Genomic DNA, 26,465 nt, shown 5'->3' with positions numbered 1-26,465 from the left:
GACTTCCTGGCATCACTCTTTTTCTCTAACTCTTGCATAGATGACAAAAGCAGTTCACTTCCTTTCATGTCAGCAACCAAGCAGCATATGCCTTCTGTGGTCTTTCACCAAAAAAGACTGAAGAAGATTAGACAACACTACAAAGTCATGTGGTCCTGACATCATCTCTCCTGTTGTACTCAAACATTGTGTTCCAGAGCTAACACATGTTCTTGATTGTCTTTTCAATCTTCTTTAGTCAGTTGGCACTTATCCTATCTCATGGAAGCAAGCATATATCTAACCCATTTCAAAAAGGGATGGATGGTCAATTGCCATCAAATCAATCCTGTCTGAAATAATGGAGAAAGTTATCAATAGTCAACTTCTTCCTAGCTCACCACTTAATCAGTGACCACTAGTATTGGTTCTGACAACTGAGATCCATGTCTGATCCCTTAATTGACATCACCCATCACCAGACCTGTGCCATATAAAGATTGAGAGCAACATGCACTGTTGCCCTTGACATTTTCACTGCTTTCAGTCATGTTTGGCACCAAGACCTGCTCTGCAAACTGCTTTCTTCAGTCTACCTCCCCACCCCTCCCCCATGCTCTGTAACTAGATAGCTAGCTTTCTCTCTAGTTGTTCTTTGTGTAACATGGTGGACGGCACCCTCTCTTTAAGCTTTACCACCAATGCAGGAGTACCTCAGGGCTCCATTCTATCACTTGTCCTCTTTCTCTTATATATAAATGACCTACTCTACAAATCCTGTCCATGGCTTTGCCAGTGATAGCACTCTTCATTCATCCTACTCCTTTAACATCCCTTACATCAAGATCATCTGCAACCTGTGCTTTAAACACTGACCTCCATACCATCCTCCAGATAAACTAGTCACCTTCAGCCACCAAAACAGAGCCCCGTCTTTTCTCTCACAGAAATGATCTCAGCTTGGCTTCCGTTATCCTCAGTAATACACACACATCACCAGATAGGATGAGCTATCTCTCCCTGTACTGACATTGACCTCCAGCCTCTTCTGGCACAAACACATCAGCAGCTTCCTCAGTCTTTAAAAAGCTAAGCAAACTTTTCCTCCCCTCAAGAATCTATTTTACACCCATCTAGATACTAACTCTGTACAAATCCCAAATCTGTCCATCCTTAGAATACTGTTCACACATTTAGGGTTGTGCACCTAAAAATTCCTTAAAAATTCTTGATGCTGTCCATAGGAGAGCAATTCAGCTCATAGATGACTCTTCCTTCTCAAGCTCACTTCAGCTTCTGTCTCATAGATGCAATATTGCAGCTCTGTGTTTCTTCTACAAGTCAATATTCCAGTGAGTTGACAAACATCATTCCTCCACTTGCCAGTTGGGCATGTTAAAACAAGTGCAGCATCTACTGCTTAACATCCCTTTTCAGTACAACTGTAAACACATCGAATCTGCTCGTCTTCCTCATTTATTTTATTTACCTCTGGAACAACTTCAACTTCCAGCTCTTTAGGGAAAATGTCAATAGATTTCTTCTTTCTCAATCCTTATCTACACCTCTCACCCAGCATTGATGTGCTATAAGTTCTTATACCTCTCGAGTATGGGATTAAAAAAAATCTTTTGTATGTTACTCAATAATCATTGGGGGGGGGGATCTTTGCATGTGCATGCATTAGCCAAAGATATGTTTAGAACATGCACAATTGAAGTTTCTAATTTGATGATGGAACAGAACATTTCTATAGTACGTTAGAGTTTAATCACTATGAGAGATGGAGGTTATGAGGGTTAGTACTTTCTTATAAGGATTTTTATTTTTAATGGGCTTCAGTATTTTTTTTATATATTTATATTGCTGTATTAAAATTACTGTGAATTGTTTTTCTGAAATCAGTTTATCTTATAGAAGTGCTGAGCGACGCCTTTTTCAAACTGGTTTCAAATTTGAATGGAATATAGACACAGGTACGGAAATATTATTCGCAATAAGAGTAATTCAGTGTTTACTCACAGTATCCATTTTTTTTTACATTGTGCATCAGAAACTTATGAATGTATGCTAAATTGTTATATTTGTGAACGCCTGTGAGTGTTATATGTAGCTAGTGATGTTAATCAGGAATTTAGCTTAATCACTGTCACTAAATAGTAGCAAAAGTCACTATTTTTTTCTCTTCTTTTTTTTTTTTTTTTTTACTGTTTATTATGAATAAAACAAATATTTTAAATGCAATTTGCTTAATATTGTTAGTACAAACTAGGATTTCTTTTAAAAATAGCTTTTTTTTTTTTTTTGATGAAAAACAAAGTATTTTCCTTAGAATTGCCAAACTCTGCAATAAATTAACTTTTTGAAAAACAGATGAAGACATCATTTCATTGCCTTGTCTCAATTTTCCAATCATTTTCCTAAATCTTTTAATGCTGTAAATAAGTTTTGGACAGGACAGTTATTTTTTTATTTAATTTAATTTTTAACTGAAAAAACTAACTTTGTAAAAAGTTAATGAGCTATACTTATTAAACCAACTAGTTTCATTAACTACTTCATTGATATTCTCCGCTACAATGGCATAGTCTGCATCCTCAGAGTGACTCTATGTAGCATGTCAGATATATTTTTATGTCCATCCATCCAAATGTTGGATGTGTTACTTTTCAGGAGGAAGGAATACTGTAGATACAACATGATCTAAATGATGGAGAACATCTTTTAGTCAGCAGATAAAGACAGCCAATTTTTGGTTAGGCCTGAAGGAAATTTAAATATTATATCTTAGAGCACATAAAATTTTTCTGAGATAATATCCTGGACGTAAGGAATAGCAGTGCTTTTTTTTTTTTTTTTTTTTTTAAATCTGGGTTTGGGAAAGGTTTGGTCTGGAAGAAAAATGTAATTTCTTTTGTTGATATTTTTGGATGGAGAAAGCCATTACCTAAAAAAGTGTCTCCAAAGTGATTGAATTCTCTGGACAGGTTAGTATGGTCTGAGCAGGATAGATGATTTTAGCTCTATTTGGTAAAATTTTAATAACACTACATTGTTGCAGGCTGGGGTGGGGTTATGCTGTAAAGGAAAGGATTATCATTGTTTTCTTTTTCAATGAATCTTATTTAAAAAAATCAGATTTAAAAATAGATCACATGGTTCATGTATAGCTAGCAATGAATTATCTGTATGTATCAAGAAAAATGTGTTCCTACCACCACCTTACTGCATGTTAATGGGGAAAAGAAGTAGAACTCACTTTGAAAGTGGAATGTCACTTGTTTCATGTTTTGTTATGAATGAAACATCTGCATGCAGCAAGGAATGCTTGAAAAAGCATCTCATATCCCAAGAAGAACATCAAATCTTTTCCTCATCATAGATTGTCACAGGATTCATTATTCAGAAGTTCAAGTATCTTGTTGCAAATGACTAAATCATTGCAAGCTGATTCAATGTTTTTTTTAAACTAGCTGTTATGGAACTGTTTGATCACAGCAACACATTCCTTAACAACCCTGGTCATAAAATAAGACCATTTTGCAAGTTGTAAAATATATAGTTTGAATTCAAGCTGCAGTGCAACAGGAACTCAGCATGTCCAACTTGTTGACTTTACCTTATAATCCACAGAAAATTCCATCTCATTCTTTCACCACATTTTACTGTGCTGATGAAAGTTTTTTCACTTGACTATGCTACCAGTTATATATTTGGTTTAATCCTTTATCCAAGTGTAAGCAAACAAAGTTTGCACCTGAAGTATTTTCAGGGCTGGGGCAACTCGTTGTAAAAGTGAAATAAGTTCTGATTACTTGCCTTAGTATCTCCCATAATGCAAAGCATATCTCCTTGTGGAAATTAATGCTATGCATTAAGGGAAGGGCCACTACTCAGACCGGTTTCGACCTTTATTGAGGTCTCATCAGTGGGAGCCAGACCCAGAGGTGGTGATACTAAGGTACATTAAGGTACAATAATTTGTTTAGTTTAATCCTTTATCGAAGTTTAAGCAAATACCTGAAAATATCTTCAGGACTGAGGTAAGGTTGTGCAACACCAGGAAACTCCGAGCAAAGGTGGACCAAGCTCTCATCACTCCTTGTCTCAGTATCTCCCATAATGCAAAGCACATCTCCTTGCAGACATGTATACTGCTATGCATTAAGGGAAGGGCCACTACCCAGACCGGTTTCAACCTTTATTGAGGTCTCGTCAGTGGGAGGCAGATCCAAACTGAGACAAGGAGTGATGAGAGCTTGGTCCACCTTTGCTTGGAGTTGCCTGGTGTTGCACTACCTTACCTCAGTCCTGAAGATATTTTCAGGTGCAAACTTTGTTTGCTTACACTTGGATAAAGGATTAAACTAAATTTATTATAGTCTAACCAAGTGAAAAATAAACTTCCAAGATCTTTCTCTAAATCCAGAGTAATTCAATAATAAGGTGGTACACCTGTTGGCAACTCCTATAAGTAAATATGACCTCTCCTATTGCTTTTGCCTTAGTATCTCCATGCTTGGGTCTGCCTCTCACTGACGAGTCCTCAATAAAGGTTGAAACCGGTCTGGGTAGTGGCCCTTCCCTTAATGCATAGCAGTATACATGTCTGCAAGGAGATGTGCTTTGCATTATGGGAGATACTGAGACAAGGAGTGATGAGAGCTTGGTCCACCTTTGCTCAGAGTTGCCTGGTGTTGCACTACCTTACTTCAGTCCTGAAGATATTTTCAGGCGCAAACTTTGTTTGCTTACACTTGGATAAAGGATTAAACTAAATTTATTGTAGTCTAACCAAGTGAAAAATAAACTTCCAACATTAAGGTACATTATACATGTCCACAAGGAGATCTGTTTTGCCTTATGGGAGATACTAAGGCAAGTGATCATAACTTGCCCCACCTTTACCATGAGTTGTCCCAGTCCTGAAGATATTTTCAGGTGCAAACTTTGTTTGCTTATACTTGGATAAAGGATTAAACCAAATATATAATTGGTAGCATAGCCAAGTGAAAAAACTTCCATCAACTGTCTCTAATCCAGAGAATTTTAATAATAAGGTGTTGACACCTTTTGGCAATTGGTGTATGGTAATACGACTTCTGCATTACTTCCACCTTGGTATCACCACCTCTGAGTCTGGTTCCCACTGATGAGACCTCACATTTGGGTCTGCCTCCCATGCTGGATATATGAGAGGCTCTGCTTGGGGTAAGTTTTTGCCTGTCTCTGAGTAGAGCCACCACTGAGATTTTGGCTCTGTCTGGTGGTGGGGTGAGCCTGCCACTGGGTAGAGCCAATGCTGAGAAGTTCTTCTTGATGACAGGGTGAGCCTGCCACTGGGTAGAGCCAATGCTGAGAAGTTCTTCTTGATGACAGGGTGAGCCTGTCACTGGGTGGAACAAATCTGAGTTGGGCGATCTTTTGGGATCGTCTAATTTTTAGAGAGGTCTTTACTTAAATACACCTCAATAATGGTCGAAACCGGTCTGCATAATCCCTTAATGCATAGCATTATACATGTCTGTAAGGAGATGTGCTTTGCATTATGGGAGATACTAAGGCAAGCGATCAGAACTTATTCCACCTTTACCACAAGTTGCCCCATTCCTGAAAATACTTCAGGTGCAAACTTTGTTTGCTTACACTTGGATAAAGTATTTAACCAAATATATAATTGATTTTACTGTGCTGTTGATCTGCCACTTGAAATGCAATATGGTTAGTTGCAACTGACCAGCAAAACAAGTCACCTCTCATTATTCTGTCTTATGAGGTATATATTTAGTCAAGGAGGCACCTTTTGCCAAATGGAAGCATCTCTTTTCTTGAAACAGACATAAATGTTTGTAAATTTCTTTAGGTGATTGATGAAATTCTCAGATCACTGTTAGACTACAATCCTGTTAATTAGAAGGCTGAAGTGGGTGATGAATTGTTGCATGTTTATTTTGCATTATAAAGCAGAGTTCCTGGATTATCTGCTTTTTAGTCCACACATAAAAGATTTACATCCTTTTATAGGTAGGATTCACGTTAAAAATAAAAAAAATTTACACATGTGTATATGTATATGTAAATTATGTTTACTTTCTTACTAATCTCCTATCAAAAATTTTCCTCCAAATTAGCTTATTACTTCCAACACTCCAGTATTATTAGATAACATTTCGGTCTTCCAAGGCACTTCTGACTGAATCAGTCCATTAAAATTTCTGTCTTCTCCAGGTCTTTTTCCTGCCATCTTGGCATTAAACATCTGTTTTGCTAACCCTTCTTTTCCCATTTTGTTCAACTGACTATACCACCTTAGATTAGCCCTGCTGACAATGTTAAGTTTCTTCATAATTATTAACACCAGACCTCCATGGAGTCAAAGACTCATTGCAGGAGATGTGCACCATTACACACAAAGCCCATAAAACTATACTTAAAAGTCATTCAATGTATCTGCATTCACCACAATGCAAGGCAATGCATTCCAATGCCTCAACCATGTAGCACTTTCATAATATCTTGTACATAATATCCTTAAGGGTACATATCAGGAAATGCTGATAATGATTTGAGTCCATTTGATTTTTGTTATCTCAGGTATAGAAGAGATTGAATATTGTATTTCCTGCATTCTCTTTTCTGCATATTGTCTTTGTATGTTTATATCCTTACACTTTTCAGTATTATATTGATTAGTACAGTTGACCCTTGAAGGGTTTGAAAGGCTTGGATCCACTTATATGCGTTTTTTTTTTTAAGAATAAATATATTGGAAAATTTTGAGATTTGCAACAATTTGAAAAAAATTGCAAACGAACCGCGTAGCTTAGAAATATCAAAAAAATTAAGAAAAAGTTAGGTATATTATGTATTCATAAAATATATGTAGATACTAGTCTATTTTATCATTTACTACCATAAGGTATACACAAATCTATTATAAAAAAGTTAAAATTTGTCAAAACTTACACACAAACACTTACAGACTGCACATGGCCATTTGCACTCAAGAGAAATGTAAACAAACGTAAAGATGCAGCGTTAAATCATAACTGCATAAAATTAACTGTTATTAATTAGTCAAATTAATTAATTAGCATAAAATAAATTTTTATAACGATTCATTCATTAGTGTATAGGCTAGGCTACTGCAAAGTAGTCATATCGATTGCACTAGGCTACCATAAAGCAATCATATTGCTGCTGCTTTCTTATGAATGCATGAATCATTATGCCTGTAAACAAATATGAATAATTTCTGTTTCACGTTTTCTTTTCATTTTTAATGTCTAGTGTTAGTAATACATATAGCATCTACAGTGTTTTGTATCATATAAGACAATGTTGATGTAGGTACTGACAGACATAAGCTTCATTTTGTAAACAGACGACATAAACTTACATTTACGATAAATACAGTACACTACTGTAAATGTATTTTCATTTCCTTATGATTTTCTTTAATAGCATTTTTCTTTTCTCTAGCATACTTCATCGTAAGAATAGTAATTGCATCGATTGCACTAGGCTACCATAAAGCAATCATATTGCTGCTGCTTTGTTATCAATGCATGATTTGTTATACCTGAAAATAAATATGAATCATTTCTTTTTCACATTATCTTTTCATTTTTGATGTCTAGTGTTAATAATATATATAACATCTACAGTGTTTTATATCATATAAGCAATATTGATGTAGATACTGACAAGCATACGATTCACCTTGTAAACAGATGACATAAACTTACGGTATCGATAAATACACTACAGTACTGTAGTATATTATACACACATATCATATAAAATGTGTTGATCGACTGTTTTTGTTATGGTTAAGGCTTCCATTCAACAGTAGGCTATTAGTAATTAATAGCATTGTTCGAAAATCTGCAGTTATATGCAGATTTTCGAACAATGCAGGAGGTCGGTGTCCCTAACCACTGCGTTGTTCAAGGGTCAACTGTATTTCTATTTCTGTCAATATTCTTTGCTTGACAGGTCTTAGCTTGAAATGTACTTGTTTCCTAATACCCACAATTTTTTTTTTTTTTTTTTCCAAGTAATTTTGCCTTAATCTTTATGGAACATTTGTAGGGAAATGTGTCTATAATTTTCGCATAATCTTATTTCTGTTTTTATAAATAGACATGATGAGAGTTCTCTTCCAGTCTGGGATTCAACATTCTTATTATGTCCACTAAAAATTATGCAGTAGGGACCATAAAACTTTTATACCTCCGTATGTTATTTAAACATTCCAGCTCAAATATCATCTATTCCAGTGATTTTTTTTTTTTTAGTACTGAAATCTATACATTACTGCATTCCTGGTTGTTTTTCATCACACTTGCTATCTTTAGCTTAAACCATTAAACCATTTTCTAGGATATGAAGAACCTTTATTAGGCTTTTTCAGCTGAAGGTTAGTTAGCCACCTCCATACAAAGGTGGAACAGCTTTTTATCCTGTGAAGGAAATTTTTTTTTATCTTGCAAAACAGGCAAATTGGCCAGAGAACATACTCACTAAACAAACAATACATAATAATAGCCTTGGTTGCTGTAGCTAAAATTCAAACTAAACCAAAGCATTTTTCAAAGTTTTATTTTATTTTTAGATGACTCCCTTTATTTATATTTTTTATAAAAAATGGCATAATCCTGAAATTTTGCTCCAGAGAACAAACATGGAACTTTTATAGCTACTTCAGGCTTCCAGTAAGCAGGACAGTAGCATAATACTGAGTGAGGAAATTCATTCATTTTAAAGACATTTACAGTATTCTTTTCCTCAGTTTGTATAGCACCTTTATGATCTTTGATTCCTTTTGTAGTACACATTCTTCCATTTCTCAGCTTCCTTAGTAATCTCCAAATATATGATCACCTCCATGATATAGTGAATTCTCATGACATGAAAGCTATTACAACAAACTTACTTAATGTAATAAATTCCCTCCCAAAAAAAAAAGTCTTGACCAAATATAGTTACGGTGCAATTCTGAAAGAAATTCACTGTTATAGTAGATAATTGATTATCCGTTATATGACTATTTCTTTAGTCATTGCAGGTTTGCTGGATTGTGAGTTGACTGTAATTATCTTCTTTATTCTTGCCAAACTCTTCACTGCTTTAAAAATAAGTAAATAATTATTTTATGATTATTTCCTATTTTGCCTCTCTCTTTAATTTCCTGTTTTCCTCACAGTTTGATTTGTCTGTCTTTGTAAACATTGTGTGCCACGTGCCCCCTGACTTAGTCATGTTTTCTTCAGATGTTGCAGTTCATTTTCTAAAGTATGGTTCTTGTTTTCAATTTTCCAAATAATATACATTCACAAAAACACTCCCTAGACATAGTTAATGGGATAGAATTGAAGGAATATATAGTACTTCCAAGGAGGATAAAGACAGTGAGATAGGGGATACTGCTGGTGATAACATATGCCAGCCTGGTTGGCCGAGTGGTTAGCATATCCACTCTCCAGTCAAAAGGCTGCGAGTTCAAATCCTGTCATGGGCATGGATGTGATTGTCTGTGAAAATACTAGTGGTGGTGGGCAGTAGATGGCGTTGGTGTAGATGATGATGGTAATTACAGTTCATTGTAGTTGCAGAATTGAGTGGTGGAGACAGAGTAGAGTAGGTTCCCTCCCTCGATGAGTCTTTGGACTACCTGGAGGTGTCATGTAATAATAATAATTATTATTATGATAATTATAATAAATTAGGAGGTTATCTGGAAGACAGCATTGTGAAAGGCAGTGCATTTGAAGTAATCTGATGTGAGATAGAGGTCAACAGGAAAAAATACAGTCAGCTGCTGCTGCAGGCCAGAAATATAAGGGAAAATTTGAATGATAAGCATCAGAAAATTAGCACAGGTTGTAACTATTATGGAGATGGGAGGACTTCAACAATGAGGACATAGATTGGATGATTACATAGCAGGAAGGAATTGGAATTTATTTACCTACTAGGTTATTATTACTTGATGATGGGGGAGGGGCTTGGACTTTGAGAATGTTGAATCTCATGATAGTATCAGAATCCAAAGAGGGTCTGTCCATAACCATATTGTCTCTAATTCTAGGATATGAGGAACCTTGATTAGGCTTTTTCAGCTGAAGGTTAGTTAGCCAGAAAGAGAGTCACCATGCAGTCTTCACTGGAGAAGTTGCCATACATGGAATTGTTACTTAAGAAGGGATGTATATATATATATATGAAACTACAGGCTAGGTGATAATAATAATAAGCTTACGAGGTAGCCTGAAGTATTGCCATGGCATAAAAATTCTGCAAGGGAAGGATAGTAGCAGTATATATATATGGAAGATGATTAAAGGGTGTTTGAAGGAAGCAATACCAGACCATACTGAAGGTCAGCAGGATAAATCAGGTAGGAGTTAGATGGATGAGTAATATTGTTAAGCAGATAAAAGTACATGTAGAGAATGTGTAAGGGGAAAGGTATAAAAGCAAGCTCATGAGCAGCACAAGGCACAGACAATAAAGATGGCATGATAAGGCAAAATTAGATTATGAGAGGAAATTAATTGAGCAAACTAAAGAAAATCCCAAAGATTTCCTTTTTCCCCATAAATATCCAAGTAAAAAAAAAGAAAAAAATACAAGTACTTATCTTGTCATAATTCTGAGGTGCCCTCAGTGGAAGCTAGATTTAGGAAGATATCAAATTTGAATTAATGCATGTGTCATAATATATTTCCCATACAAAAGTAGTAAAAAAGTGTATCACCTTATTATTGAAATACACTGAATCACAAGTTGCCGTAGAAATTTTTTTTTCACTTGGCTACAAACTAAAATTATACTTGCCAAGAAATTATATTCTTGATTCTATTTATGGCTGTTCAGCCTATTTTTGTTTAGGAGTGCCCCTTTTGTAATGTTATTGGCTTTTTACTCAAATTTTAGGCATTACTGATGTTTTATATGGAGAGATATATGAAGAATACATAGGAGGAATCATTCGGACATACCTTTGCAGGATGTAGCCAACTGTCTTCTTATTCAGTGGCATCCTGGTTTATGGTGATATACATTCATCTGCTGTTAAAGGAAGGAAGTATGATTAAGAGGAAGTAGCCAGGTTTGGAAATGTGGAGGTAGAGAGATGTGGGAGAATTATTGGTGAGGCAAGAGGTATGTGAACCTTTTGAGAAACCTTGTTTTTTTTTTTATTAAAGGCAGGCAGAAAATACTTTGGGAGGGGGGGGTGAAGAATAGAAATTTTGGGGTTAGAGAAGGATATGATGGGATAAGATCAGGGGTGGGAGTAACAGGGTGTGAGCTGTTTCGACAGTGCGTCGTCTTCAGAGTTCATGGGGAAAGTGCTTGTGGGGAATAAATATAATATTTACTTAGAGGAGTAACATGGGAATCTTCCCAGAAATAATACCTATAATTATATTCTTGTTTAATGTTATCTTTACCCAAGTGAACAAAGTATGTGCGTGAAGTATCTTCAATACTAGACTACTTGTATATTTTTATATTTTCAGGAATGTATTGTGTGATTGATACTGAAGAACTTAAGGAATGTGATCCCTGTGAAAGAAGACACAAGCGGTGAGGAAATGTGTAATTTGAGTACAATACTAAGTACAGTATAAATGCATTAAAGTGATTTTTATTATTATTTTATTACTGTTTTTATTTATAAGCAACAATAATCTTCATTCATTCAAGGAATGGACTCTTCCAGGTCTTTGCCTGAATACTTATCATTTCTTTCTTTAAAAGCATTCGGTGAAGTTGTACTCACAACATTTATTGGTAGTCCATTCCACACAACTCACTACATGCCATTGAAGAATCTGTGCTTCACATGCTTCCTAACCACACTACTACTTAGTTTCCAGAGATGACCCAAGTTCTTCCCATCTGCCATGAGCTGTAAATCTCATTTGCATCTATACTGCAAAATTCTGTACCAACTTATATATTTTTTTCATAATTCCTCTCTTCATCTGTTGCTAAAATTTTGAAGATCATATTCCATCAGTCTGTCCTCATATGCACAGTTTCATACAAGGACAGACTTTATCTTTTCATTTTCTCCTCATTTGTTCTGAAACCAAGTTTATAAGTGTAAAACTGTAAAGTTTTACACTTATAAACTTGGTTTCAGAGGAAATGCATAACTTGCATTTCCTCTGAAACCAAGCATAACTTTAAATTTTTTTGCATAACTATAAAAGAAATTGTTATTTTATCTTACTATAAGCCTGATAAGACCTTGGTAGCAGATAAAACACATCTAGTGTATGTACTGGATAGTACATATACTAGAAAGTATTCCTTGCATTATGGTATACTGAAAGAAACTGGTAATAAGATGAGTTGCCCTCTCTATACAAGCAACCAAAGTGTGCAAATAATCATGAAATCTTCCCTGCAAACTTTTGTTGTGTGCTTATACAAGGTAAAATATGACATGTATAATTATATCTTGTCAAATACAATATACAAGGTCATTCAGAATGTGAAGCCCTTTCATTAAATTTATTAGAATGACATGATAGTGAAGCAGATTATCAACATTTAGTTCAACAATTGAAATAAACTTTGCTATAATGTCCAGTAAAGATGCAGATAGTGTTATTAAGGTGTAGAAAACAAAATATTCTCCATTTTGCTGAGATGAAATCAATTGTTACTATGCAGAAATTTATTGTGCTTTAAAATGTTTCCTTAACAATCTCCAGTGAAAAAGAGCATTTACAAGTGGTATGTGCTTTTTGAGATTTTATCTGTGCAGTGGAGATAATATAATTTTTAGATTGTGTCCATTTTGTTGAGGTGACACTAGACAAATTGAACAAAATGTTGCATAAAGTTGAATATCATCTTGATGATTGTCATTTGACAAATGGTTTACAAATTTTTTAAGTCTCCAGTCAAACACAGTATGAACTTGTTCATCTTCTATCATTTGTACACTGCTGTCCAAAAGCTAAGGACAAACATTTTTACCTGTATATGAAAAAATATTTTCATGACAACAACCAACTGGGAACATAAATTTATTGCCAGGCATACTAATAAATTATATTAGACAAAAAATGTGTTATAGATTTTGTACAAATTAAATTGCAATACGTTTTTGGCAAAAGTTACAAATTTCTTAAGGACAGCTAAGGAATTAATGTACAGTGCTTACAAGAAAACTATGCAGAGAAACATTTCGATATGGAATATGTCTGCCTCAAACTGCGATGCAACTCTCATAATGTTGTACCATGCTTAGCACCAAGTGAATCAGGGGTTCTTGAGACAAACTGGCCCACTACTCCTTCAGAGCAAGGCTAAGGCCTTGATTGTTTTCTGGAAGGGACTTTTGAACAGCAATGCATCCCAAACGTGTTCTATGAGGTTCAGATCTGGGGAGCGTTCTGGCCACTCAATTCGATTAATATCCTTCGTCTCCAGAAGTATCTCCACTACTTGTACACAATATGGTTTGGTATTGCCATCCATAAAAATCAATTCTTCACCCACAGCACCACAGAACAATCGAACATGACATTGTTGCAATGTCTTGTCAATGTCAGGAACTTTGTTGCAATATTGTTCACCAGTCATAGTCCCTTTTTCCAGCACTTGTAGCTCAGTAGGTCCATTAAAAGTCCTCTGGCATGTAAGTGGTACTGTAAACAGTACCACTTTCATGCCAGATCAAGTGTCGTCTAGAATCTGAGGGAAGGCTGAAGTGTGTCTCATCTGTAAAGAGTACATTAGTCCATTGGTGTCTTCTCCAATTTTTATGGAGACAACACCACTGAAAACATGCTCTATGTTAAGCTGTTGATAAAGGGGATGCAGACTACAGGTCTTTGGGCATATAGGCCTACTTGTTGCATGTCTTACCACAGTTTGTCAAGATATCCACATACCTATGCTTGAATGGAACCAATTGTGCAACCTGACCTGCCATGGTGTGTCAATTACGTTTTGCTGTTATAACCAAAAATCTGTCTTCATGCTCCATGGTGGAACAAGGGTGACCTCTTAGCAAATGTCTAGAACTCATTCCATTGGTTTGACATGCTGCCGAGAGCCTGGATCTCACTATGTGAGATTCCAAACTTTTTGGCAATATCAGTAATTCTGCAACCTTCTTCAAGCTTTCGAATAATTCTTCCTCATGTGAAATCATCTAGATCAGGGGTTCCCAATGTGAAGTCATTCCTCATGTGAAGTCATCTAGATCAGGGATCCCCATCACCTCCATGGGAGATTGGGACCATAATTATGTATTAGACATGAATTTTAAATACTGTATGCTTTACAAATAAAAAAAATTTCTTAATAGTTTATCATTATATTTAAGTTTTTTTTTTTAATTGTTGGCCATAGTTACTGAAGTCATTAGACAAAATTAACTATATCTTAAATCCATAAATTTAAGATATTAGGACGTTTGAAAGGAAATCTGTAAAGAATTTTTTGGTTATAATCTATAAATTTTATTTAAATACATATTTATTTATCTGTGAAACTGAATGTGATTTTCAGAGTTTTTAGATTTTTTAATGGTATAATTTTTACACCCAGGAACTGCACAAATATCCACCAATTTTAAAGAGATTGACAAACATTTGTCACGAACCAAAATATTTAGAAAATTCGATGTGTCACACACACGTGACCTTTGCACTAATACATGGCTGAATAAGCTCAGTTTCTCAAGCACGATTACATCTTTTCAGCTGTCTATCAGTTCAAACTGATGGACAGGGCCAGGCGAACGGTTGTGTTTTCAGGGAGCTCCCGAAAGCTAAGTACAATTTTGAATGGAAATTAGAATATATGTTAAAAATCATAACGTAATATTGTCTAAATTTGGTAGCTTGTTGTGTCTGTGTGATTTTGGTGTAAATTCCGTTAATTAATTTAGTATTTAATGATACGTTTCATAGATTTGAATATGGCGCCAATGCGACGTAAGATAATGGCGTCCAAAAATACGACGCCATTGTTCAAAAACTATAATGTGAAAGAATTTGTCCAATGTGATGTGTGTGGAATGTATGCATTCCCGAATGAGGCTGGAGTTTGGATTGAAAGTGATAGTGGCGGGAGAATGTGTAGAAAGTGTATGCAAAGTGAGGAGTCGAAGTATGTGTCAGGTTGTGAGACAGTTATGGTTGAAGAAAGCCGGAATGCGAGTGAAAATAGTGGCTCGATAGGGAATTGCGGTGTACAAGATGGCAATGTGAGTGGTGATCTAAGAAAGAGTGAGAGCAATTATACAGAAAGAGAAAATGGTTTGAATGATAAAAAAAATGAGGAATTATTTGTAGGAAGTGAGATCGCTAGGCTGCACGCAGTGATACAAAATGCGCAGTGGCAACTAGAGCACCTGCAAAACTCTTTCCAGGGTGATTCAGCTAATGTAAATAAACAGCGTGGGAGAGTTTCCGAAATGAAGGAAAGAGTGTTGTATGGTGACTCGTTATTAAGAGGAGTAATAGATGGGAGCGTAACTAAATCGTACTTACCGGGTGCGAAATTTAAGGATGTAAGTGAGAGTATTAGAGTGCAAAAACAGAGGGTGAAAGAATTAACAATTGTGGCGGGTACGAATGAATTGAAAGGTGATAAATTTTTTATGAGAGAGGACTTGAAAGTATTGTTAAAGGTAGCGAAAGAAAAGAGTGACAGAGTTAGAATGGTGAGTCTGTTACCACGGTATGACAGAGAGGAGTTTAGAAGGAGGGCTATAATCGCAAATGATATTATGCGCAGGTTATGCGGACGGTGTGGTGTGGAATTCGTGGACGTGTGGAATGAGTTTGATGGGCGAAAGGACTTATACAAGATGGATGGCCTGCATTTGAATGGACTTGGTGTGCGGAGACTGGAAAAAGTGTTGCTGAATGAAGTGAAAATGGATGTGCAGAACCAGGGAAACTAGAACTACCAAGGAGGGGGGGAAGTGGATATCCAGACATCAGTGAGACAGTTGAGTGTAAAAATGTATATAATGTACCTGAGCCAGCACTAAGGACAAAAAACGGGAATGGCGTTATTCTAAATGGGACATTTAGAATAACGCATCAAGATAGGGGTGGGACAAAGGGATCACTGCAATTCATGTATACTAATGCCAGGAGTATTAGGAACAAGAAGGAAGAATTTTTGGCCTTGATTGGCTCTTCCTGGCCACAGGTTATTGGCATTAGTGAAACATGGCTGACGGAAGATGATATAGTTAGTGGGATAGAATGTGTAGGTTATAGTATGTTTAGGAGGGACAGAGAGAATAAAATTGGGGGAGGGGTGTTATTGATGATAGCTGATGAACTGCAGCCAAGGAGAATTGAAGTATTGCTGGATAGTGAAAGGAGCTCATTTGAGGCTATTTGGTGTGAGATTGATACTGGCAGAATAAAATATACAGTTGGGTGCTGCTATAGACCAGGTGATGGAATAGATGGTGGAGATGGTATGCATAAACAAATTGATGAAATGAGTGGAAGGAGGGTAATTATTATGGGGGATTTCAACTATGGTAACATTGATTGGAAGGAGGAGAGGACACATGTGAGGAAGGAAATGGATTTTATTCAATTATTAAGGGATAACTATCTGAAACAGCATGTAATTGAAAATACTAGGGGTGTGAGAGTGCTTGACCTGGTAATAGTATCTGAGAATTTGACTGTAAAGAATATGACCATGTTGCCACCTATTGGTGAGAGTGATCATAAGGTCTCACCAATAGGTGGCTAAAGGTGTGCAATTTGTGATTAAGACAGGGTATATGTGGAATTACCGTGCTGGCAAGTATGACAAGCTTAGGAGATTGCTTGGATCAGTGCCATGGCATGTACAACTGCAAGGGCTGGACGTCGATAGAGCATGGGAAGTGGTCAAAGAGCATTTACAAGAGGTTATGGCTGATTGTATACCTAAGGTCTGAATAGTGAAACAAGGAGGGGTTAAATGGATGAATAACACCATTAAGCTTGAGCTGCAAAAAAAGAAACAACTATGGAGGGAATTTAAAGAAAGGGGTGACCTGCAGGCACACGAATGGTATAAAGTGCAGGCCAGAAGGGTAACGAGTGTGGTAAAAACAGCAAAAGCTGATTATGAAAGGAAACTAGCTATGCAAGCAAAAGAGAATCCCAAACAGTTCTTTCAATATGCTGCAAGCAAGAAAAAAACTGTACATGGCAAAATGATTTTAAGGAATGACGATGGTAAAGAGTTCACTGAACCAGTCGATATAGTGGAGTTACTGAGTGCGTACTTTGCAAAAGTATATCGTCCAGGTGGTGACGTTGAAAAAATGAAGGAACCATTAGTTTATACAGGAATTGTGATGAATGAAATGGAGGTGAATAGTCTATTACAGAACCTTAATGTGAATACATCTGTGGGATTGGATGGTATACCGGCACGGGTCTTGCATGAAGCGGCTAATGAATTATCAGTGCCCTTGACCATGTTGTTTAATCTGAGTCTCGGGTCTGGCTTAGTCCCGAAGGCATGGAAAGAGGGGAAAATAGTTTCACTGCATAAAGGAGGATCCAAGACTATGGTTGCAAATTACCGACCGATCAGCATATCAGGAGTCGTTGTCAAGGTCTTGGAGAAAGTAGTCAAGGGAAAAATACAGGAATGGATTGATGAAAATGAGATACTGTACAGAGGACAGCATGGCTTTGTGAAGGGTAGATCATGCCTCAGTAACTTGCTCAAGTTTTATAACAAGGTGACGGCTGAACTGGATAAGGGAAATGAGTGTTTACAGTGATACTGCTGGACCTGGCAAAGGCGTTTGACAGGATACCACATGGAATTGTAATCCGTAAACTACAACATATGGGAATGGATATAGGGTTGGTGAGATGGATAGCTGGGTGGTTGATGGAGAGATATCGAAGAGTAGTTTATTCCGGAGTAGAGTCCAAAAGACGGCCTGTGACTAGTGGTGTGCCAGAGGGTTCTGTTCTTGGACCACTGCTGTTTAATCTGTTCATTAACGATATAGGGAAGGGTCTAAGTGGGACAGTTGATTTGTTCGCTGATGATGCAAAGTTTGGTAGGGCGATAGTGAACGCAGAAGATGTCAAAGTCTTGCAAGATGACTTAGATAGATTGGAGTTCTGGACTAAGGAGAATGGATATCAATTTAATGTGACAAAATGTAAGGTTATGCATTTCGGAGTGAAAAGATTAGCAGCAGTATACCACATTGGTGGAACTGTACTCCAAGAGATTGATGAGGCCAGGGACTTGGGAGTGTTGGTGGATAGGGAGATGAAGTTTAGTGGGCACATTGCGAAAGTAGTTAAATCAGCTCATCAACTCACTTGGTTGTTGAAAAATACCTTGACGAGCAGAGACAAGCAAGTTATTGTACCTCTGTACCGAGCCCTGATAAGACCTCATCTCGACTACTGTGCCCAGATTTGGTCACCTCGGTTCCTTCTTGATGGGGAGGAGGTGGAGAGGATCCAGAGGCGAGTGACTAAGATGATAGCAGGTCTATGGAATGAACCATATGAGAACAGGTTGAAGATTTGTGGGTTGCAGAAACTAGTTGATAGGCGGAAGAGGGGAGATATGATTGAGACATTCAAATTGCTAAAAGGATTCTATAGGATTAATTCAGATGATATTTTTGAGATCAGGACTGGTGGTGGGAGAACTAGGGGACACCCATGGAAGCTGGGCAAGAGCGTGGTTAGCAGGGGTGTTAGAGCTGGGTTCTTTACTTTTAGAGTGGTAAATGAGTGGAATAAGCTGCCAGAGTCTGTTGTGTGTGCTATGACAGTGAGCGAGTTCAAGGCAAGGTATGATAGATACTGTGAGAATGTTGAACAGTTGTGTGAACATGATGTTTAGGGCCTCCCTCGATGAGTCTAAGGACTCCTGGAGTAGCCCGTAGTAATAGTAATAATAATAGTAATAAACTGATAACACCATAGCAACGGTGATGTGGCGAAGTAGTAAGGATAATATTAATATTATCATCACTCCGCTTTTGCTTGCAGTATTCTGCGATGCATATAGTAGTAAGCAACATGTATTTTTTTTTTTACTTGTAGATTGTTTTTGGCCATCATGAGTGTTAAAAAAATAAATAAGACATGATGATTCATACACTATCTAACAATAAAAGTCTGGCCACCCGTGTTATTTGAGGTTTTGGAATGTAAATAACATAAAAACTGGTGTACAGATAGTAGGAAGCAGTATTTCATCGTTTTTGTTGAATACAGGTGGTATGGCAACACGACATGAACTCAGTGACTTTGAGAGAGGCATCATAGTGGGATGTCACATTGGTGGCATGTCCATACGTGCCATTGTCACTCAACTGGAGCATCCAGAATCAACAGTTAGCGATGTGATCATCAAATGAAGATGTTCTGGCATCAGTAGTGCAGGAAAACACCCATGGCTGCCACCGAAAATAAATGACAGGGACATGAGGGTGTTAAAATGGGTGGCACGCAAAAACTTGCTACAATTGACACAGACCATCCATAATGAGTTCCAGAGTTCTAGTAACACCATGGCGAGCACTAATACTGTACGAAAATAACTAATAACTCTATTTACTAGGTTTCCAAAGAAGAGTAGCGGCACACATGCCAAACATCACAACAAGAACAAGGTGTCTCGCCTGGCATTATGCAAAGAGCAAGTGAACCGGACAATTGACCAATAGAAAACTACCCTGGAGTGACGATTCAAGGTTCACCTGTTTCCAGTCCAATGGCACGGTGTGGAGGCAGCCTGGTTAACGCTTGTTAACACAGTGTGTTGTACCCACGGTAAAGTTTAGTAGTGGAGGAGTAATGGTGTGGGGTGCGTTCAGCTGGTTTGGAGTGGGACCGCTGGTTGTTGTCCATGGTTCCATGAAAGCAGCTCAGTACCTTGATATTCTGGATAATTAGGTGCTGCCTACACTGTTGAGTTTTTATGGAATGGATCCATGTTACTATCAAGATGACAATGACCCATGCTACAAAGCTGCAGCTGTTATGAAATGGTATGAAAAGATGGGCGTTAAACGAACACCTGTGAACACCCATCAAACACCTGTGGGACAAACTGGACTGACAATTGAGGTCCAGAGCAGCCAATCCTCGATTTGTTGCAGAACTCAGTGCTGTTAACAACATGACAAAATTTCATGCCGGCTGGGGTGTCACCCGGTTAAAGAAGACCCCTGTTGTTTTCGCCAGGGAACCAGGGCGAACAGCGATAAGTCAGCTACTGGAAAAAATCTGAAAACAAACCCCAACTCAACATCACCAGAGTTAAAGATCGGTACTATCAACATAAGAAGCCTGAATGGCAAAGAAATGGAGCTAGCTGAGGAATTAGATAAGTACCAGATCGACATAATAGGGGTGACTGAAACAAAAAAGACAAAACTGGTGAGATCTTTCTGAGCAATAAATACAAAATGTTATATTTAGGCAATGATAATCAAGAAAAGAACGAGTAGCGCCATAGTATTCAACACAAAATACGAGGCTAATCTTCTTGAATGGCAGTCAGTCTCAAGTAGAGTAATGTGGGCAAATATGAGAATGGGGAACTGGACAATGAGACTTATTTGTGCCTATTGTCCCACAGAAGGTTCTACTAAGGTAGAAGTGGAGGAATTTTTTGAGGCTTTCGAAAAAGCAACTGACACAATGAAAAAGGAAAAGTTGGTCCTTGTTGGGGATCTAAATAGCAGAGTAGGAAATGATTGTCAGACATACAAAAATATTTTGGGAAAATTTGGAGAAAAGAGCAAAGCTAATAATAATGGCAAATATCTGTTGGATTTCTGCTCAGGACATGGACTGGTTATTACTAACACCATGTTCCAACATAAAAATGTGCACAAATTCACATGGAGAGAAGAGGCTAGGAATAAGAAAAGTCTCATTGACTATGTTATTGTTGATAGTGATGTTTTCTCCCTGGTGCAGGACACCAGAGTGTACAGAGGATTTGAAATTGGAAGTGATCACTATTTAGTCTTGAGCAGGATAAAATTGAATTTCATATTGAAAAGAATAACATGTAAGAAAGTTTTAAAGCGAATAAAAGTTGAGCAGCTCTAAGATGTGAACTGTAGACTAAAATACAGAAAGATTATTGAAAAGAAAATGAAAGACTTTGAGAACAGGAATCAAACCTTGGAGATTCAGCGGCAAACTCTGAAGAAAACATTGATTGATTCTGCCAGAGAGGCATGTGGTGAGGTTGTGTGCACGGATAAAAAAATCAGAACTCCCTGGTGGACACAGGAAGTTAAAGAGGCAGTGACGGAAAAGAAGAAAGCATATCAAAAGTTCCTGTCAAATAAGTCAGCTTGTGCTCTTAGAGAATATAGCGACAAATGCAAGAAAGCTAAACAGTGTGTAAAACTAGCTAAACAAAAGTCATGGGAGGACTTTGGCAAGAACATAGAAAATAAATATCAAGAAGGTGGCAAAATATTCTGGAGGCTGTTGAAGAAGCTTAAGAATGGAGGAAAGAGTGCTGTAAAAGGAATATGAGATGATAAAGGTGACATGAAAACTGGAGAAAAAGATATCCTTGAAGCATGGAGTAATTACTTTGAAAAACTGCTAAATGAAACAAGCAGTGATGATATCACAGTGGTAAAAAACACTGACCAGGCCTGCAGTCAGGAATACATATCCATACTTGAAGTAGAAAAAGCCATCAAAGGCTTGAAATGTGGAAAGGCAGCAGGAGTAGATGATATTCGACCAGAAATGCTGAAGTATGGTGGTATAAGAGTCTTACAGTGGCTGCACTGCATAGTTCAGAAAGCCTGGACAGAGGGACGAATTCCCGATGATTGGAGTAGAGCTCTCATAGTACCCATATATAAAAAGGGAAATAAAACTGAATGTGAGAATTACAGAGGTATTTCCCTACTGAGTGTTCCTGGCAAGATCTATGCAAGTATACTTGAGAAATGGTTGAGAAGAATTGTGAAAGAAAAGCTAGGTGAAGAACAAGCTGGATTCAGGCCAAATAGAGGCTGTCAGGATCAGATCTTCACTTTACAACAAATAGTCGAGAAAGCATGAGAATATAACAGAGATATGTATTTAAGTTTTGTCGATTTGGAAAAGGCATATGACAAGGTGCCAAGAGAGAAACTATTCAATACGCTGCAGTTATATGGTGTCAATGGGGCATTATATCAAGCAATACTTAGTCTTTATTTGAATTGTAAGTCAGCAGTTAGAATTGAAGGAAGTACAGGAAGATGGTTTAATGTTAAATCTGGTGTGAGACAAGGATGTACATTATCCCCTCTGTTATTCATTATCTAATATTGATCACATTATGAAGGAAAGTGGTATTAAACATGATATCAAAATTGGAGATGTTAATGTCAGCTCTTTCTTTATGTGGATGATGTTATACTTCTAAATAAATCTGCTACAAGTCTGCAAGATTCTCTGACTAAATTGAATAGCTGTTTTAATAGATATGGTATGAAGGTCAGCAATAAAAAGACAAAGACAATAAAAGTAAGCAGAATCATTGAAAATGTCAACTGTGTTATGAATGGAGAACCTGTGGAACAAGTAAAACATTTCAGCTACTTAGGCACGATTTTTACTGAAGATTGTAAATTAAATATAGAAATAGACAACTGAATCAGCAGAGCTGGTATCGTGGGAAGTCAATTGAATAAATTCATATGGAATAAGAGAGAAATTAGTCGGAACACTAAATTAGCTGTATACAAGACAGTGTTCAAACCAGTTTTAACTTATGGATCTGAGAGCTGGATCAGAAGTAAAACACTTGACCAAAGACTAGAGACCGCAGATATGAGAGTCCTGAGAAAGATTATAGGCATGAACAGATGGCATCAATGGCAATATCATATTAAAAACGAGGATATTAGGAAAGAACTTGATATTGTTAGCATCCAGGAATGCGTTAGCAGAGCTAATCTCAATTGGTATGGTCACCTGAACAGAATGGGCGAGGAAAGATTAGCAAAACAAGTGTTCTCTGCCAGGTTGGCAGAGACCCAGAGGAAGACCAAGATATAGGTGGATTGATACCTACAAAGTGCCTTAGACGATAGAAATATAAGATCTGATAATGATGTTGGAGTTTTGACAAGTAACAGACTGATTTGGAAGAAAATTGTAGATAGGAAGTTAGTAATAAGGTAAATTTTTCAATGGGTACATGGCAGGAATTTGATGATGATGATGACACTATGATTGCAGAAATGGAATTTCTTGTTAAAGAAAAAAAAAAAAAAATATATATATATATATATGTTAAAGATACCAAGTTATTTTAAATATAAACCTGGTTTTTTCAAAGCACCTTATGGTAACTTGTGTTGGTTAAATACTTATAAGCTCTGTATTACTTAACCTTGGTATTTCTAAGCCTGGCTCCCACTGATGAGACCTCAATAAAGGTCGAAACCGGTCTGGATAATGGCCCCTTGCCTTTAATGCACAGCATCATACATCTCCTCAAGGGATGGGCTTTGCATTAAGGGTAAATATTAGAATAGTGATCAGAGCTTATTCCACCTTTACCACGAGTTGCCTTGATTTGCACTACTTTGTGGGTCAGCTAGACTTGCACTACGTGCAAGTGCAAACTTGTCTGTTTGCTTACTTGGGAAATGGAGAAAGAAAAAAAAACAGTTTTATATTTAAAATTACTTGGTATCTTTAACATATATTATACCCAAGGTAAAAAACTTTCTACGTATATATATATATATATATATATATATTTGTTATGTGTAAATTCAATTTACTAATCCTTTCCTTCATAGTTACACTATAATAAATTTAGTTTAATCTTTTATCCAAGTGTGAGCAAACAAAGTTTGCGTCTGAAAGTATCTTTCTTCAGGACTGGGGTAAGGTAGTACAACACCGGCCAACTCGTTGCAAAGGTGGAGGAAGATAACATCACTCCTATCTCACTATCTTCCATAATGCAAAACACATCTCCTTGCTGATATGTATAATGTTTTGCATTAAGGGGAGGGCCACTACCCAGACTATTGGTAGAGATGACCTTGCTAATGCTTCTGCCTGGTATCTCCACGTCTGGGCCTGGCTCCCCCTGAAGAGACCTCAATAAAGGTCGAAACTAGTCTGGGTAGTGGCCTCCCATGAGCCGTCCTAGTCCTGAAGATACTTTCAGGCTCAAACTTTGTTTGCTCACACTTGGATAAAGGATTAAACTAAATTTATTATAGTCTAACCAAGTGAAAAATAAACTTTCAATTTTTTCATAGTTATTACATGGTAATCAGCATCCATTTATAAAAAATTATGGATGCAACTGCCATGTTATAGTAAAACTACAGTTTAATATAAACCAATATAATCACCTGATATTTCGATCTTCATATCAAGGTCATCATCATCTGGAGTATACATAAACACTGCTTGGACAATGGTCACCCCCCCCCCTTGAGCAAGGTGCATTGTACCATGTAACGAGTTGTGTTTGTAGCCAGTTTAGAGGCATTGATGCTCCCAAGTCAGTGCAACTGTGTCTGGATGAAATGGCTGCAAGAAGGTAACTGACAGAGTTTGAAAGAGGCATTGTGATAGGATGGCATATTGTAAGACGTCGTTTGCCAGATTGTTTACAAATTGGGCCCTTACAGATCAACAATTAGTTATATCATACTGAGATGGAAATGCAGGGAGTCAACTGCAAATGCTTCATGCAGTGAATAACCCACAATACTCACTGAACATGACCATAGGGTGCTACGAAAGAAAATGGGTAAAAATCGCCATTCATTGGCCGACATGTTGAATACAGAGTTCTGCAGATTGAATGGAACATGAATCTGTACAAAAACATTCAAATCCGAGGCCCACAATATGAGTTTCCATGGTAGGACCACAATATGCAATCCCTACAATACTCAAACCAACATGCAACGTTGTTGTCAGTAGTGCATAGATCATGTACAGTGGAACATGGAAGCGTGGAAAGCTGTGTTATGGAGTGACAAATTACGTTACACCCTCTACAGAGCAAATGGATGAGTGGGGAAGATTCCCAGCTCTGAAATTCAGAGGTGGTGGTGTGATGGTATGTGATCCTGTTTTTCATGGTTTGATCTTGGACCTCTGTTTGTGCCAGGAACACTGAACTCAGAGTGGTATCTGAACATTCTGGACAATGTAATGCTTCCTAGTTTGTGGCTTTCTTTGGAGCTGACCATTGTCTCTTTTAGCAAGACAGTGCATCATGTCATAAGGCTGCTGCTGTAACTGCATGGTTTGGTTTGTGGACAGGAATGTCACCACACTAGACTGGCCTTCACAGAGCTCTGATCTCAACTCTGTTGAATATCTGAGGTTGAACTGGAATGTTGGATGAGGTAAAGGGACATCTGCTCCGCAACAGTTCAGGACCTCATTACATGCCTACAGGAAGAATAGTCGTAATTTTCACTATTGTATGCTTGTGGAAAGGATGTCCTACATTTTATTAAGGTGGGCTCCGTGACTATTTGTTCCTCACACTGTGGTTCCATTGACTTCTTTCTTTCTTCTTTCATAGCTTGTTTTTATGTATATACATAGAAACAAGCTACGTTACATCTATAGCATGCTGAAGTCACAGTAATATGGTTAACTGAACTGTTAACACTACAGGCCTGACCACAGGTTGGGCATCAAAGCTAGTGTCGTTGTTGTTATTATTGTTATTATTATTATTATTATTATTGTGCGTGCTTGTATGCGCTAATTTCTCAATCATAGATTTCGTAGCTTCCCAACACAGCAAAAAAAAACAATAAATAATAACCAACTGGTGTCATCCTCAGATAAGCTTACATATAAGCTTCAAGGATGAAAGCAGAGAAATTAGTTCTCATCCAAGATGTATCATATGTAACCAAATGTATGTAATGTATGTATTATATGTAAACAAATGTATGTAATGTAAGTATCATATGTAAACAAATGTAAGTAATGTATCATATGTAATCAAATGTATGTAATAACTGTAACAAAAGTATGCAATATAGAGTGATTATATCCATTGATATTGTATATATAGAGTGTAAAATTGCAAAGAAACATCTGTAATAATCATCATTATGAATATTATAATAATATAAGTTGTAAACAATTATTGTTATTGTTATTATTTAAAAAAACTTTATGTACTAGAAAGTATTTGTTATGCATAATTGTGTTCGTATAATGTATATAATTTATCTGAGAAATAATAAAAATGTTTAAAAAAAATTATCTGTTTGATTACAAATCATTAAGAGATATATTAAGATAGAGAGCAACGTGCTGTCAAATAATTACTCATAGATAAATTACAACAAAAACAGTATAGATGGTGGCCAATATGGGCTGAAATTATTGCTTAGAGTTCTAAAGTAAGGGTTTGCCTGAGGACTTGAAGAACTATGAGATGTGAGAGCATATTGCTCTCTA

General features: G+C 36.9%; 1 protein-coding gene across 2 annotated transcripts in view; it reads left to right on the top strand.

The window, feature by feature from the left end:
* The window catches only part of LOC150095712 (uncharacterized), a 200,006-nt gene that overhangs the window by 159,810 nt on the left and 13,731 nt on the right, over nucleotides 1-26,465 (top strand). Inside the window, exons 10-11 of one of the 2 annotated variants that reach the window (XM_090410298.1) lie at nucleotides 1,897-1,955; nucleotides 11,508-11,574. In XM_090410298.1, the coding sequence (XP_090266424.1) occupies nucleotides 1,897-1,955; nucleotides 11,508-11,574 (126 nt within the window). Of the gene's footprint in view, nucleotides 1-1,884; nucleotides 1,956-11,507; nucleotides 11,575-26,465 lie in introns of both variants that reach the window. The other variant, XM_090410297.1, reaches the window with a different exon arrangement.

Source organism: Typopeltis vanoorti, chromosome 20 (assembly GCF_054136105.1).
Source record: "Typopeltis vanoorti isolate ZY-2024b chromosome 20, IOZ_Tvanoo_1.0, whole genome shotgun sequence".
Classification (NCBI taxonomy): domain Eukaryota; kingdom Metazoa; phylum Arthropoda; class Arachnida; order Uropygi; family Thelyphonidae; genus Typopeltis; species Typopeltis vanoorti.
Note: the sequence above shows the minus strand (reverse complement) of the source record. Positions and strands in the feature narration are given on the sequence as shown.